Genomic DNA, 17463 nt, shown 5'->3' with positions numbered 1-17463 from the left:
TAAATAGTATAATAAGTTTATTAGATAACTTAATTTGTAAACATTTTACTCATTATATAAATAAAAGCACAATTTAATAGTTTAAAATTGGTTATGAAAACTTTTCTGAACATAAATGTTTTTATCTAGTTTCGCGTTTTATAGTTTAGTATTTTTATAAGGGTTTATGTTTTACATAGCAGTTAACCAAAATTTTTCGTACCACAAGCTTTATCAAATTATGATCGAATTTTATTTTTTTAAAGTAAGGTTTTGATGAATTATTTGCAACAATTAAACCAGAAAACTATCAAAACACTTTGTAACAGATAATTATTTCAGAAGAGACATTATCATTTAATAATAGACTAAACTTTTAATTCAAGTAAAAATCTATGTCAAAAGAAAAAACAGTGTAAAGTCGCATTTACAATCCTTGAAAACTGACAAGACATTAAACGATGGAGTATGAGTCAAAATCAAAAAGTTGTTTCGTACACCAAGTCCTTGGACCAACTTTCAATGAATTTTTGTTTGTCGTTCAATTAACAATACAATCTTTAAAAAAATTAAGGTTGCTCGAATTGAAATCCTATAATCATCTGACCTAATACAATTATAGCCTGCAGGTCTAGTGTCATTATAACTAAAAGGTCTAAAATGGTTATGTGAGGTAAAGGACTTATTAAGGAAGATTAGGGACGTTAAGTGTTATAATATTATTAGTGCGCTACTAAAAACTAGCTAATTGTAATATTAATAATAAAATAGTAATAAAATATTATAAGGTCCTTCCTAGTGGCAAAATCTATATAAGTAAAATACCCTAAGAGTGAGTACATAATAATTTTAGTAGTATTAGAAAACCAAAAAAAACTAATAAAGTTAGTTTTCGATCTTGTTAAAAAACTTATTTTAACTTTAACGAAGTATATGTTACAACTACTATTAAACAACATAATATTTTTTACTATTTTGACTACAAATAGTAACTTAGGTGATATAGTTATGTTACAGCAAAGTTTAAACAAGTACAATACACACTACGATTTATTTCTACTTTATAAAATTACGGTAATAAGATAGTAAACTATATGTTACAGTAAATTTTAAAAAGATTGTAAAATACACACAATAAGTAATTACTATTTTTTTAAGCGACTAAGTAAAAATACAAGAAAAACACTGACTTTGAAAACAACTGGAAGTAAATGAACACTCACTATGCATTAGGCTCGGAAAAAGAAATTGAGATAAAGCCTTCCGAATACAGTTAGGAAGCTACTAAGTTATTTGAAGTGGAACGATTAAAAGGCGACGTGAAAATCAGGAAAACAATTTCGAACTCGAAGAATGAAGCAGATAATGTAGCGAATGAAAAGGACACGATAAACTTCGTCCTGTAGAAACTTGTAATTTTGACTTTTAAAGCATCAAAAACTCGGCGACTTTGACTTGGATGTCGAAAAGCCGCCTTCAGACTCCAGCAACACGAAAAAAGCCTTCGTTAAGCAAAACTCGTGTTAATATGCAGAATTGATTCGAGAGAATTTGCTTTTCTTTCGGGAAAAATTTTCCGTTTGCGCGGAAACTTCCAAATTTTAATTTAGTACTTTATTAACACACTTTTTAAAACTGAAAAATGTAATATTTTTATATAATGGTAAATACTCGAAAGAATATGTGCTTAAATATATCGCAATTACCAACTAAAACTGAATAAAAACTAAGTTACTTTTAAAAATTTTGTTTTAAGCATTCGTAAATTAAGTTTTAGAGTATTAAAACTAAACTTAAATAAACCTTTAAACTAATTTGTTCTTTTCAGTAAATTGTTAATCCATTGTAAATTCCAGGAATTTAATGTTTAGGAAAGGTAAATTAAACCGCTGTCAGTAGATTTTAAAGTGTTTTTATTTTAAACTTTAACCTTGGCTACTTGCTAATTTCCAGTTTAAATTTAATTTCCAGGTTTATGTTTTTAAAGTCTTGCTGGTGCAAGTAGTATGGATGGGTTTTTACATTTAAATCATTATGTGTTTACATCAAACTATTAGTTGGTCAAAAGCTTTATTTAAAGAACCGCTAGGTTTTTTAAACAATAAATTTATTATGAGGGTGTGAAATACACGTCCTCGTGTAAAATTTGACATCTTAATTAATATTTATGCGGTCCACGACTTATTTTATTATTATAATATTGTTACCCAGACTAGGAGCCTCACTGATTTCCTTCGAAATTGCCTCGGTCTCAGGCTCGACAATCTCATCAGATTTCAGGTTAGCAGTAGTCTCGGAACAACTCATTTCGATGCGCGAACGTGTGCGTGGCACATTCAAGATTAATGCCTTTTTTAGGGGTTTTAAGGACATAACTATATAATTTATATAACTAAATATAATAAAACTAAGTAATGTTGTTTTATTATGTACAAATAAACGCAATGACAGCTCACAATAAGTCTAAACACTTAAAGTTAATAATTAGAAGAAAAACATGCTCTGGATTCCCTCCTTGACATGTCACTGGTCTCCGGTCGCTCAGTTTCTGGCTCTCGACGTTGGTCCGTCTCGTTTATAGAATCTTGATGAACGTTTGTTTGGTCTTCTTTCGGTTCCTTTCCGTAATCGGAGCGTGGCGATAAAATACAATATTAAATAGGCACGATGATATAAATATGTATAAATATTACAATACAAGTACAATAGTGAGTAGATACGATAATATAAATATGTATAAATGTTACGATAGAATTAAATAAAAAGTACGAAAACAACTTGTTCGTAGAAGTGTAGCTAAGGTTGACGCCACAGTCTGTGTGGGTTTACTTGATAAAATGAATGTTCAAGTTTGTTTCTTCAACGCTGTGGACTCACTCGTGGAATTCAGTATAGATTTATTTTATGAAAGAGTACTTGCAGTACTTAGATTCTCGATGCCACAGAATAAGTGAACTTCTTCGATTAGGTGGTTGTTGAAATCTTCTTGCTTTAAGATTGGCGGTAAATATCTTCTACCAAAGATGGCGGCGGCTGTTATTTCTTTTGTGGAGCAGAATGTCGCTTCGTGCTTGTTTCGAGGTGGAATGCCCGCTTAACGCTCTGATTGGGCGTATTGATAGTTTTTCGATTCTTTTTCTAGATTTTCCGTAAATCACGCGATCTCTCATTTGATTCTCTCATTTTCCTGGACTTTGGAATGTAGATCACTTGATCTCTCATTTGATTCTCTCATTTTCCCTTAACCAACACCCACAAAGAAGCTATTTCCAGTTCAATCAAGAAATCAAAAACAAAAATCATTTTAACTAGCACTTATTTTGTTTGTGGAAAATAGTTTTTTTGGGAATTAGTTTTACTATATTTATTTGTTGTTTTTTTTATGGGAAAATATAAAATCAAGTGAAAAACATTAATTTCTTTAAATTATCAAAATTTGGACACAAGGCAAAATAAGATTTTGGATAAGTGTCCAAAAATAAGAATATGTACAAAATTATACTTAGTAAAAACATTTGGGAAATATTTACTAGTATATTGCAAATTTAATTGAAGGTAAATTCTGTAGTCTGTGCTGTGCCCTTAAGGCCTTAAGTGTACTAATATTATGAATATGTTGTTCTAATAGGTCGTATAAAAATAAAAATAAACTAATTACTTTTAAATTTAGCGAGCAGCGAAAGTTTATTTCTAATAAAAAAATAAGGTCTAAGTCTAACATTAATATTGAGAATTATCGTAGTACACAAAGTTGTTATCATTTATTAATTTACTAAGGCTTCCCTTCCTGTAAGTTTTGAAGTTGTTTAAGTTTATATACATGTTTAAAACAATTTCAAAACTGTTAGTGAAATGTGTTACTAATGTTTAACAAAAACGAAAAAAATAATTTAGCAATTTTGATTATTACTTGATGAACGATAATAAAATAGCGCTCAAAACAATTGGTCCTTTAACCAGGTGCACGATAAAATCATTGGTTATCGAGTCGCACAATCAATAATTTACGCATTTTTTAATATTCAAAATAGCTAATGTTCTTTAGCGCTACAAGTTATACTATGGGTTTATAAATAAAATATTGAATTATACAGCTGTAAAATAACTGTAGTAAAATGTTGGTAACATAAAACAGCTGTTTAGAAAAGGTTAAGTATACTGAGATATTCATTTATTATCTACTAAGATACCAACCACAAGAAAACTGGTTACAATACCAAAGAAAAACTATATATTTAAAAGAAATATGATCAGGTTATAAAAACTGTATTAACACTTAAATTTGTAATTATTATTAGTTAAGTATTTTTTGTGATGATTAAACATTAGTAGCTAAATTTTATGCAACTATAAATACCACATAAGGTAAACAATTATTGAGGTTAACATTATGATTAGTTTTTTACCTGTCCTTCTAAAGTAAACATTAAAGTTAAACTACTCAAAAAAAGAGTTATAAAGAAAAACTTTATTTATTTTGTTAATGTGTTGAACATTGGGTTTTAACTGTTCAAATCAGAAAGCTTTCAAAGGAACCCTGCGCCATCAGGCCACTCAATTTGTAAAACTTCTAACCATAACAAGGTTGCCATTTTTTGAGGCAAAAAAGCTTGACTGAGTTTTTTTAAAACTAGTGTATGAGTTTTTTTAATTACATATTGTGCAGTGCCTTTGCAATATATAAGGTTGTTATTCATAACTGCACTCTAACTATCCTCAGAAAATAATTGTCTAGGAAAACCATGAAGTTCTTGACAATGATTTTTTATGCTAACACAAATTTTTTTTTTTTTTTTATAAACATTATTTGAAATCTGACACTTGTTTCAATAAGTACTTTCTGGACAATTACAACTAAGTGTAACATATTTTGTACAATAGAATGGTTTGATCACTGCAACTTAAGTGAACACACCTTTAGAACACATTTCTACTACAAATAAGTATCTATATTGAAAACAGTTTTTTTAACTAACATAAGAAAAATATATACTTGTTGAAAAAATAAATACAACAATTAACACCATGTGCATTGTGCACACATATGTACAGCTAAGCCAATATTTGTACCCATTAATAGTAGAAATTTAAAAACATGTGTTTACAAAAACTTATTGAATTTCTATTCAAAGTTCTACAAATGTTAACAAATAGCACTTAGTTAATTGTTATCAAATTTTAGCTGCTTTTCAGAGTTAATAAAGTAGTATATTTTTAAAACCATTTATGTTTTTATGTTAAGCCAACCTGAGTTAAAAGACATGATATGTTTTATTGTTTATTTTATATTTTATGTCTTTGTAAAAATTAATTAAAACATTAAAATATATTTTGTATAGCTCAAAAAGTTCAAGTAAATAGGTTTTTGTATTATGATATATATCAATCTTTTATTCAATTAAAAGCAACTTTATATTTTAACTTGCTGATCTAAAGTTTATTATATCAAAAAGATACAACTTAAATATTTGTTCAATTTTTTAGGCAATAGTTTTGTTTTGTATATTATTTTAACTAGTAAAACATTTCAGATAAACAGGCGAGTATTTTATAAATATTAATCATCTTTTCAATGTGATGCGTCGAACCAAAGTAGCTATTGGGCTTGTTGTGGCAATTTGGGGGCTTGTACTCTTTTATTTATCAACCACAACTGAAAATAAGTGAGTGCTTAAGTTTTTTATACAAAAAGGTATAAGATAATTCATATGGTAGCTATTGAATATATATGTTCAGCTAATATAAATTATTATAAATCCAGTATAGGGCAGCATTAAAATCTAGTATTACAATATTGTTTTTGTACAATTTTTTTTTGTAAATAAACTAGTTAATTTAACTTTTTTAAGTTTAATAATTTACAATAAATTTTTTTATAGGTGTAATATGTAAGGTTCAAAAAAATAAATTTGAAAATAGTAGTTTTCATATAAGTTACTTTTATTACTACTTATAAGAAATTTTCTCAAATTTTTATACTTGATCCCTTACCAGTTTTAAAATAAAAAATTTCTATTTTTATGAATTAACTTTAAAATGCTATGTTTTATATATAAATTTATTTTATAAAATTAGAAGCATAGCTTAAAAATTGGAAAATACTACATGGAATAAGTACATAATGTTTAGTAACATATAATAACACTAATCCTAGTAAAAAGTTTTAGAATTTTTTATTTATTTTTATATCATAAAAATAAGTTGGAGTTATTATATGCAAAATTAAGCAAAAATCTGAAGTTTTTTATAAAGCAAATAATTGATTACCAATAAAAAAGTTAAAAAAAAACTTGAGTACGTACATTTATTCTATTCATTTATGCTCCTTGTGATTATTTTTATCTTAATCTAAAAGTTTAGTTTTTTTAACTAAGCTAAGCATAATACTTTATTTTTATTTCTTAATTATAACTTATGTAAGCACAAAAACACAAATTTTCAAGATTTCAAATGATTTTAATTACAATACAACTATTTTCTTAAAGGGCTTTTCAGTTATAAACTAAAGCTTGATTTTTTTACATTTTGTTTATAACTGAAAACCTTACTAATCAGAAAGTTTTGTTTTATTCAAAGTCTTATTAAACAAGACCTCAAATAAAAGACAGCTAAAAAGTTGTATATATTTTTCTTAATTTGACTTACACATGATAAAAAATTTAACAAACTTTTACTAATTTCGGACTGGTTATACTTGTATGTCAAAAATTGATTTTTTTGTAATTAATTGTAAACTTTTTAAATAGTCAAGTTTAAACATCAGTAAGCACAAATTAAATATTTATAGATGCTCTAGATCATTTTTGTTAGCAAATATTACTGTAGAAATAATATTTTTTTATAAAAATATCTATAATGACTGTATACTTTATTAATGCAAATAAAAATGTATTTTTAAACATTTCAGTGAGAAAATATCAGACGATTTACTTCGCTTGGTTAGAGAATCAGATAGTTTAAAAGAGAATAATTTGGAACTGCAAAATAAAATACACCAGAAAAAGTAAGTTTTAATGTTGTTTTGTTTAGAAATATTAGTTAAAAAAAATTAGATATGTAAACGTTTTTGATGAATGTATGATGTTTTGTACATTCTGATTAAGAGGTAAAAAACTAACATTTTTGATTAATTATATACAAGTTCTGTTTAAGATTGATAAAACAGATTGATTATTAGTCTTGTTTTTTCGTTTAGTTATATTGTTAGTGTGTTACTCACTCTTCATAAGGCAACCAGTCAATACAAGCGTCCTTAACTTTAATAAAGAAGACTGTGTAGTTATATTTTAATTCAATGTACTTTATAAAGTTACATTAATTTTCATGTACTTTTTTAAGTAAAGTTATTTAATGTTTATCACACCATTTGACATATTTTGAACACTTAGTTTTTACAGTTTTTATTTTGATTAAAATTTTATTTAAGGTTTATTTAAATAAAATGTATACAACAGTTTTTTCACCATGTTTTTAAAAATAAAGTTTTAAATCGGTACATTTTTAATTGTTGAAAAATTTTAATTTGTAATAAGTTTGAATATATAAATCTATCAAGTAAGCTTTATGTTAAACAATATTGTTATGTTTAAAATTTCAAACAGTCTTGAACAAAATAGTTTGTCTAACCAAATACTAGAGTTAAAAGGCAAACTTGATCAATACTCTGAGGAAAAAAGTCCTAAAACTCCTAATTTTATAAAAGGTTAGTAAAAAAAGTAGTTTGTTAAACTTTAATTTAAGTTACTGCTTATTTACAATTTACTAAAAGTTTTTTTTTGTTCTAGCCTAAATAAAGAAAATTTTAATACACATGTTATTATGTAAAATGTTTTATTTATCATAAAGTAGCTAGTATTTTTTATAAATGATTTTTATAGTATAAAAGGGTACTTTTACAGTATCTTAAACTTATGCAACCTTTAACTAAATAAAGAATACTTTGATTTTAAATAGTATGCGTTTTAAAATAAATAATCAAACTTGCCTCAAACAAAAAATAAAGTAAAAGAAAACAAAATTTTCATAAAATAGTTTAAATTGACTAAATATGCATTATAAAAAAAAATACTATCTATATTTAGGACAATGATTTATAATTTGTCCAAGAAAAATATGTTGTTTTATAAATCTTGATGAATTATGCTCAGAAAAAATATTTGTCAGAATTTATTTTTGGTTTATTTTGAACTGTTAAAAGATTAAATATTTTGTTTACTCTGCCAATTTCAAATCTAAATTTACTTATTTTAAATAATTAGTATTTTGTATTTAAATATCTTATTAGTCACATTTATTATTTGTCTAACAGAATCAAACAACTGTGAACCTTCGAATAAGCAAGAAGTTTTACTAAAAAAAATCAGAGATGATTTGGATGAGTTGCTGTACTCAGTTGAGAGTCAGCACAGCAGTTTGGACGCAAAAACGTTTATAAATAACTTCAAAGAACAACAGAAGTAGTTTAAACTGTTATAAGTACTAACAATAAAACTGTTAAGTGTTTTTTTATCTTAATATGAAAACAGATATTTTGTAAAGTTGAATCCTGTTTAACAATTTAGATTAGCCGAAAACATGTACTAAAGTTTTTTTTAACTTAATAAATCCACTGTGAATTCGTTTTAGATAGTTTTTGTATGTGGTTATTAATTCTCAATCGTGAAAAATTCTTTAGGGCAGCGACGATCAATGTAGATGAGTTAATAGCCACAAATGAAGATTGGAGAATAAAGGAATCTAAGCTTTTGAATGATCTAGTTCAAAAAAGAATAAATTATGTGCAAGTGAGTTTATATTTTGTTTGATAATTAATTAAAACATTTTTCTGTATAAAATTTTTTTTAAACAAGATATTGTGCTATTTATTAAAAAAAGAAGTTTATTAAGAAATATAGTTTTAAGCTACTGATGGTATGATGTAGATTTAGTTTTAATAGTCATATAGTAGCCATATTGTAACAAAGTAAGTTATTATATGTAATTGTTTTTATAGTTAAAAATAATAAGCTGAACTTTAAAATTTGATATATATTACTTTTTGTTTCGAAAGTTAATCTTTAAACAGATTCAAAGTTTTAAAAAACCTGTTTTTAATTATGTAAAACAATAAGTTTTCAATTTTATTTCTATCTTTATTTGAGAATAAAGATAATATAATAAGTTGTTTTTTCACAAGTATACTATTTTAATTAAAATTCTAAGTAGCAAACCAAAAAATGTATAATGTTGTATGTAGCTTTTTTATACTATATTTCCGTTTTATTAATTTTATCATTTACGAGAAAAGGAATAGATTTAGCATACTTAATGTTTTAAGCAGATTTTAAAACTGTTAAAGTTTTAGTAAATAAATGTGTTTCTATACTTTTTAATTATTTGCTTTATATTTTTTAGTCTATATTCAAATAATAACTAAAAAATTGTTTTAACTTACTAAGTAGTAGAAGCAACCATTGTTTTCTACTAAAATTAGTTTGTATCATTTTTGTTTGTGGTTGAAAGCTCTAGTTTTGTAAATAATGATAATTATGGAATTTTTTAATATCAATTAACAAAAATAATTAGATCATGCAATGGCCTACTTTGTTAACTTTTTGTAACTTTTTTTTGTATACTTTTAAGGTACCATATACTTATTAGATAAGAAAAATATTATTCAGGTGTTATGATTAAAACTTTAAAGTTTTAGAGCTTCCTTATAAAAAGTGCAAACTTGAAAAGCAATAAAATATTGGTTTTCTAAAGCTCCATTTCCTCTTTTTTTTTAAAGGAAACTTTTTCTGTTATACAGTTTATAAAATGAGAGAAATTCTCATTAGACTTAAATGTGAACGTTGAACATGTGTGTTATAGTCGTGCTATAAATTTGTCAATTAAGCATATTTTTTTCACATATCCTGCAATTTTATTTTTATTAAAAAATAAAAGTTTGTAAATATGGTTAGGGTATTTCAAAGCTTAAGTTTTATTTTCCTAAATCTAATTGCACACAGTTCCTTCTGTAGTTAGTATTTTTATAATAATATATATTATGACTCAGCTTTATGTTATTTTTGTGGTTTCACTCTTAAAATATCATGGAACTTTTTCTATATGTATTAGATAGTTTATAGTGATTCAGGCTGGTTTTTCTTGATAGTAATACAACTTTTCAGAACTTTCTTGTGTCCTACTTTGATACTAGTTTTTTGCTTAAATGCAGTTTTTTGTGACCTGTAACATTTCGATATTGCTTTCTGATGTTTGTCCAATTGGTCATACAACTATTTAAACTATATAAATAAATTAAAGAAAATTTAAAAGAACAGTTTCAACTAAAATACTTTAAGGTAGAAGTAATAAATTTCATATTATGCATAATGAAACAAAAATTATTTCAGTTAGAAATAAGTTATGTTTCCAACAGAATCCAGACAATTGCCGTCGTTCGAAGCGGCTTGTGTGCAAGTTGAACAAGGGGTGCGGGTTCGGATGCCAGATACACCACCTCCTCTACTGCTTCATGATATCGTACGGTACCGGGAGGACGTTGCTGATCGAATCGCACAACTGGAGGTACAGCAAGGAAGGTTGGGAGTCCGTGTTCGTGCCGGTGAGCAGAACTTGCACCAGCAAAGACGGTGCCGCTGTCAGCAAGTGGAGAGGTTTTTTTTTAATTTACTGTTTACTGCATGCTAGTTTTGTATATTGCAATATAAAGCTTATATTCATAATCTCTCCTTAAAGGTAGAAATTTTAAAAATGCCCCACTAAATTAAATACGACCCTTTTAATAGCAAGTTACAGATTTACTTTTTCGCTGCCCGCTTATTAGGAACGATGTTGCCCACCTTGGGAAACCCTAGTGAATATCATCGTACTAATTCTTGTGTTTCTATGAACATATTGAATTAATATTTAGATATTACTATTTTAGGAAAGTTAATTTTTACATAATGATTAGTTGTTGAATTTTTACAACTGAACATGATAGCTTTATATGAAAAATCAAAATGTTTTTTTATATTATTTTTAACTTTGAACAATTAATGAACTGAAATATTTCTGAATACATTAAAGGAGAAAAGCAGAATGCTGACGACTTGATAGTCGAGTTGCCAATAGTCGACGGGCTTCCCAACCGACCCCCCTACATGCCGCTGGGAATCCCCTCCGACCTTCACGACAGGCTCACCCGTCTCCACGGCAACCCGTCGGTGTGGTGGGTGGGGCAGTTCCTCAGTTACCTGTGGAAACCGCAACCGTGGCTGCAGAACGAACTGGAAAAAGTTGAAAAAAATTTGGTTCATCCCGTTGTCGGGTTTGTTTTGAAATTAAAACTTATAAATTTTTAAACTTATTAATGAAAAGTTATTTATAGTAGAAGGTATATGTTTTTTTAATTTTATTTTTTTTGCTAATGATTATAAAAGTAGTGTATTTTATTTACATACTAATTAAATAACTAATAAAAGTTGTATAGCATTTTGTGTATAATGTTTTTTATGAAAATACTATGAACAGTATAGTTCTTACAATTTTTTAGTACATATAAAGTCATAGAAGTAGTACAATGGGTAGCATGAAATTTTGAAATGTTTGGTTGTTAAATTAAATAGTAATCAATTATTTTGAAAAGGGGAAATGTTCAAAGCGTACTACTTTTAGCTATAAATTATTCAACGATATTGGCGAACATATTTTTTAGATAAAACAAACCGCTTAATTTATTACAACAAAAATGTCCGAACTATGGCTCAGTTTTTTGTAAAAGTTAAATGTACAAGGTTAATATAATCTTACAATTACTTAAAAAACTATTATCGTTTCTGTCTAAACTAATATTAATTACATGTGTGTTATCTGAATAGTTGTTATTATCATTCTTACTAATAGTGATATGTTTATTAGTGTTATCATTCTTTTAAAAAAAAGTATATTAATTTAAAGTGTATTGATAAAATACTAGAACTGTATTAATTATTCCGAAAAAATAAATTATTTATATAATATTCTGAATTAATTTAATGTTATTGTTAAAGTTTTATACTTCAAGTATAGATAATATCATGAAAATAATTTTAGTAAAAATGATTAATTTAAAAAAAAAAACTCAATATAAAAGTTCAAAATTTTATATTAAGTTTTTTTCCTAAAAATTAATTATGTATTTAAACTACTTTATCTATTTAATTTTCTAATACTTTTGCTAAACAAAAATAGTTTTATCACATTAGAAATTTACTTGTAATTTTTGTTGGTCTGACTTGTTTACTTTTGAACATTTGGTAGAAGTTATGTTTTTCTTTCCATTCAACTTGTTTGCCTACAAGCCGTTAACAAAAGATTAACAGTTTTAAGTTAAAATTGCTCCAACAAAACATTTTAAAAACCAGAAAACACTTTCCAAACTCTTAAAAGTTCTCAAAATTTCTTCAAGTTTTGAAGTATGATTGTTGTTTTTCGTAATTAAGTATTTACTAAAAGAAAAGAAAGTTGTTGAGATTTTAAAACTTTACCACTTCAAAGGAAATTTTTACGATCAAAAACTTTAGTTTTTCTCAAATATTTTTTTTTCCAATTATGCAAGTCTATTTTAAAATAACTTTTTTTTGTTAGTACAATTCCTTTATACTGAAATGATTTTGATGTAATACTTAACTTGTTTTTTGTAGAAACAAAACTTTTCTTTGACTTTATGCACAAAAAAAAAAGCTTACATGTAAAGAAAAACAATTATCAATCTAAAAAAAAAGTAAAAAGTTAAAATTGACATACACTAAACAATAACTAATTTTATTTAAAACCGATCAATTATATTAATAGATTTATAGATAAAAGGTTTTTAATTAAGACAAAATAAAATTAAATAAATTTGAATTTTTTGTCATAAATTTTACTTGGTGAATTTTAAAGCATAGATAATTGTAAATTTCAAGTTTTAGTGGGTTTAGGATAAAAAAAAAAGTTTTATCATAACTCAAAACTTTTAGTTATTATACAAAAGCTCAATCAAAGTTATATTGTTTTTTATAAAGATAAAATATAGTGATTTTGTCTAAGGTGATTTTAGTCTTTTTAGTCTACAATAAACTTAATATTACTGGTTTCATATATAAAAAGTGTTTCTTTCATTATTAGCTTGGTTTAATGAAATACACCTTTAATAAAAAGTAGTATGATTTACATCATAAATTTTCATTTTAACAATTGTGTTTGCTAAACTTTTTAATATGCTATTGAAAATATATTTGTTAAAAAAAGTCTTTGCTTGTTAAATAAACGACCTAATTTAATAAACTGTCGTTTTTAATTTCCAACACTTTTAGTTTAAAGAAGTGCCACTGACACAAACCAGATTAAAAAAATTTCATTAGACGTGTTTAATCCACTAATTTTTTGGTGTTTTTTAATTGCTATATACTGTACTAACTTATTATTAAGATGCATTGTTTTAAAAAATATTATAACTAAAGTTCTTTTAAATAGTTAACTTTTATATTAATACTACTCAAAACCAAAAGTAAACAACTTAATAAAAACTGCTATTTATATTGAAATTATACTGTTCAGCATACAAGTGCGTAGAACGGACAAGATAGGAACAGAAGCGTCTTATCACAGCATAGAAGAATACATGAAACATGTAGAAGGCTGGTACCAGACTTACCACATGAAATTGAGGAAGGAAAAAGTTGATGAAAGTTCTGACTTGTTCAGAAAGAAGGTGTATGTTGCCACCGATGATCCGACAGTGCTGAAAGAAGCTATTAAAAAGTAATTAAAGTATTTTTGTTTTCAAGTATAAAATCAAATTTTAAAGTACAACATTTGGTGTATGTATAATATCTTTTAAATTAAAAAAATACATTAAATATTACTTTATGTTTTATAAAAAACACTTTTACTATTTTTAGACAATAGAGTAATACTACTTTTACTTTTTCATCTAACTAGGTTGATAACTTATTTCAAAAACACAGGTATCCGAGCTATGAGTTTATCGGGGACATAGAAATATCGAAATCAGCCCAGTTAAGTAGCAGGTACACGAAAGCTAGCTTGTTGGGGGTGGTAACTGATATTCACATGCTGTCTAAGTGCGATTACATCGTTTGTACGTTCTCATCACAGGTATGTATTGTTTTCAGTTTTGCTTCTTATTTAATCTATTATTTCTATCACTAATGATTTTTAATTTTTGTCTTTAAAACTATGTTTAAAATATTTTAGTTTTTATGGTTAATTTCGTTAAACTCCTTAGATTTACTTAATCTGTAAAATTTTTAAACTTTTAAATTAATAATATATGTAATACTATATCTCTCAAAAATTGAATGTTAATTTGCTATTGTCACTTATTTTACATGTAATAAAATATGTAAAAAACCATCAAAAAAAACTGTCTCAATTCTTTTACAGAAACAGAACACAACATATACAAAGATATTTCGTTTATTATATAAACATTTCAATACTTATTCAATTAGAATCACTATTTTAGTTAACTATTATAAATTTAGAAAAGCTAGTTTTGTTTAATTAACAATTTTATGATTTTGTAACTAAATACGTTTCCTAATTTATATTTTTTATAATTTCAATCTTGTTTAAATAACATATAATTTTGTTTATAAAAGTACTGAAATATTTTAAAAAGATAGAAAATGCTAAACACTTTTTTAACCATTTGAAAATAATTTACTTAGTTATCAGTTAAAATAAACAATAATAATAAAAAGTATCTTCATTAGCTTAAACACTGAATTTTAAAGCATATTGATAAAATAGTTTTAATTGATACTCTAAAATTTTTAAGTTGTTCCTCCTATATTCTACTTATAATTTTAAACTAAAACTTCTGCTACAAGTTTCATAAAACTATTCATAAGTCTAGCTATTTAAGTATAATCAATCACAAATTTATTACAATACAATGTTTCCGCCCATTTAAAATGTCAAATATAATACTTATTAATTTACTTTCTACTTCAAACTAAAAACTTTTGCTTTTTAATGTAAAAAAATCTTTCAATTTCTAAGTAAACAAGTTTCTAATGAATTTTTTACTTATTTAATCCTCCAAATTCCTTCCAGGTGTGCAGGATGGCTTACGAGTTGATGCAATCTTTACATCCCGACGCGTCCCGGATGTACCACTCGCTGGACGACGTTTACTATTTCGGCGGGCAAACCGCGCACCGCCAACTAGTGGTGCACCCCCACACTCCAGTCGACCAATCAGAGATCGAGTTGAGGGTTGGCGACGTGGTGGGGGTGGCGGGAAACCACTGGGACGGGTGGTCGAAGGGGAAGAACCTGCGGACGGGAGAAAGTGGCCTTTACCCTTCGTACAAGACGGTGGAAGTTTTCGGTAAGGTGAATTACCCGACATTTCCCCAAGCTGATACCAACTAGTTGAAGTTAAATGATCATGTTGAATTATGTGCTTATAGTGAATCGTTTGTTGATAATATTTAAATATTATTTTCCAATAATTTGATCATGAATAGCTGATAATGTATAGATGTGGATAAATATTATTTTAATTTTCTTAAGCTGCTTAATTAATTGAACTTGGTTTTTTTTCTGGTTGAAAAACTTTTTTTTATGTAATTATTTGTCTTGCATGATAAATTATTTATCAAGTTTACTTTAATTACTTTTATTAAAGCTTAGTTGTTCTTATTAAAGACACGTTTTAATTACTAATTTGTTGCAGTTAATCTATTAGTGTTTTTTATCAATGATTACAAAGTTTTTTAATTTGAAATTATAGTTTTGTAAGCTTACATCAGCTTAATCAATTTGAAAATTTTAAATTTTTATATAGTTTCTTCTTAACTTATTGTACTTTTTTCATTCTTCGAATTCTTCAAATAGTAATACAGTCTAATATTAATTAAAATGATTTCAATATGTTTTGTATACAAATATTAGAATAACAATAACTAGTTTTAAAATGGCCAAATGTAAAGAACTTTATTGAAGTGTTATTTTTATCCAAGTTTATTTTTATATTACTTTTTGTAGAAGTTCTTTATTGTTTCATAATTACTTACCAGAAGACTATTTTCAAAACTTGAAATATTGGCAGTTTTTTAAACTTTTTTATTTCTTATATAAATTTGTTATAGTACATTTTATCATGTGCAAGTGAGCAAATGTCGATTTTCTTCATGTACTTTTTGTGCTTTTATTTTTTAATAATGTCGACTGCGCTTTTTCGAATCGCAAAATTATTAATACTTGTTGTAATTTTTTTTTGATAATTTAACTGTGATTGGTGCCAATAGTAAAAAGTACATAGCTTATCTTTAAAAAAACGTATCTTATTCTTCAAATTAAAATCTTTATTTATTAAATATTTTTAAAAGTACTTTTCAATGTATTTATTCCATGACTTTTTTTTTGTCGATTACTTTTGTATATATTTTTTTAACTAAATTAGTATTTTTCTGAATTTCGAATTAAATCATAGTTTTTCAACATCAATTTAAATCGTTTACATAATTTGATCTTTTGTGCATTATTCAATTATATAACTACAATTATAAATTTTGTTGCACTTTTGCTAAAAAACATTTAGATTATTTATTACAATTATTTAAGCTTTATAATCTTTTGAAAAGCGTTTTAGCAAATTATAAATATTTTATTTTAAACATATATCAAAGTTTCAAATATTGCTGTAACTTTTATTACAAGTAAATAGAGTTTTATACTTCTTTGCAATTTTGATTATTTATGTATTTTTGTATAAAGCTGTTTATTTGAAATTTCACATATGCCATTTTATTTTATTTAAATTATTTATGTGCAAACGCATAACAATTTTCTTTATTTATTTGTTGTCGCTCTCAATAAAGATAGATACAAGTATTGATTTGAATAAAAACTTCTATAAGTTTACTTCTGAATTTTTCTTTATATTGAAAATTAGTTTATATCTACTTATTAGTTTACGTAGTCTGTTTCAGACTTAAAAAAAAAGGCGCTAAATAATAATATCTACACGTTAAAACTGACTTACCTATTATTAAGGTAAATACTAATAAATTTAAAGCAGGTCTTACGCAAGTTAAAAGTCAAGTTAAAAGAATTGCATCTAAGAAAAATCGATATGGAATAAAATCTATGTTTTCAAAATATGCACTGTAGTTTAAAGAAGCGCTTACAGTATAAGACAAATGTTTATTTTATAACTTCATTATGTATTAATGTAATGACTCTCATTGGCAACATTATTTTGAGATATTGTTCAATGTAAACTGCTTAACATTCACATAGGGAATAAAGTTGGATATACTTATAAAGAAAACATACAGTGACCAATTTAAAAAAATGTTATTCTAGTTTCAAAAGTTTTAATCTAAAGTATCTTAGTAAACTTTTTAAAAAGTTGATGAGTTCGTAGCTTTAGGTTGAGGAAAAATATGAAAGAACTTCATTCTATTTTTATATTAAAAAGTTCGTTATTGACTTTAAATACCTTTATAGATTTAA

General features: G+C 25.7%; 1 protein-coding gene across 1 annotated transcript; it reads left to right on the top strand.

Annotated features, from left to right (window-relative positions):
- The first annotated feature begins 5518 nt into the window (after positions 1-5518).
- LOC145842122 (alpha-(1,6)-fucosyltransferase-like) lies at positions 5519-15650 on the top strand. The gene is made up of 10 exons (XM_082949506.1): positions 5519-5642; positions 6887-6982; positions 7581-7681; positions 8288-8435; positions 8654-8762; positions 10385-10622; positions 11038-11278; positions 13531-13734; positions 13941-14091; positions 15055-15650. The coding sequence occupies exons 1-10, from the start codon at positions 5557-5559 to the stop codon at positions 15373-15375; spliced, it is 1695 nt and encodes a 564-aa protein (XP_082805632.1). The 5' UTR covers positions 5519-5556; the 3' UTR covers positions 15376-15650.
- Positions 15651-17463: the final 1813 nt, after the last annotated feature.

The sequence above is a fragment of the Thalia democratica genome, chromosome 8, assembly GCF_965202585.1.
Source record: "Thalia democratica chromosome 8, ktThaDemo2.hap1.1, whole genome shotgun sequence".
NCBI lineage: Eukaryota > Metazoa > Chordata > Thaliacea > Salpida > Salpidae > Thalia > Thalia democratica.
The sequence above is the reverse complement of the archived record's forward strand: the minus strand, read 5'-3'. Positions and strand labels throughout refer to the sequence as shown.

Bases quoted from the DNA above. Each gene is read 5' to 3' on its own strand.
- LOC145842122 (XM_082949506.1), top strand. From the start codon at position 5,557: ATGCGTCGAACCAAAGTAGCTATTGGGCTTGTTGTGGCAATTTGGGGG. The intron at 5,643-6,886 runs GTGAGTGCTTAA...TAAACATTTCAG, and splicing joins TCAACCACAACTGAAAATAA to TGAGAAAATATCAGACGATT. The intron at 10,623-11,037 runs GTTTTTTTTTAA...AATACATTAAAG, and splicing joins CGCTGTCAGCAAGTGGAGAG to GAGAAAAGCAGAATGCTGAC.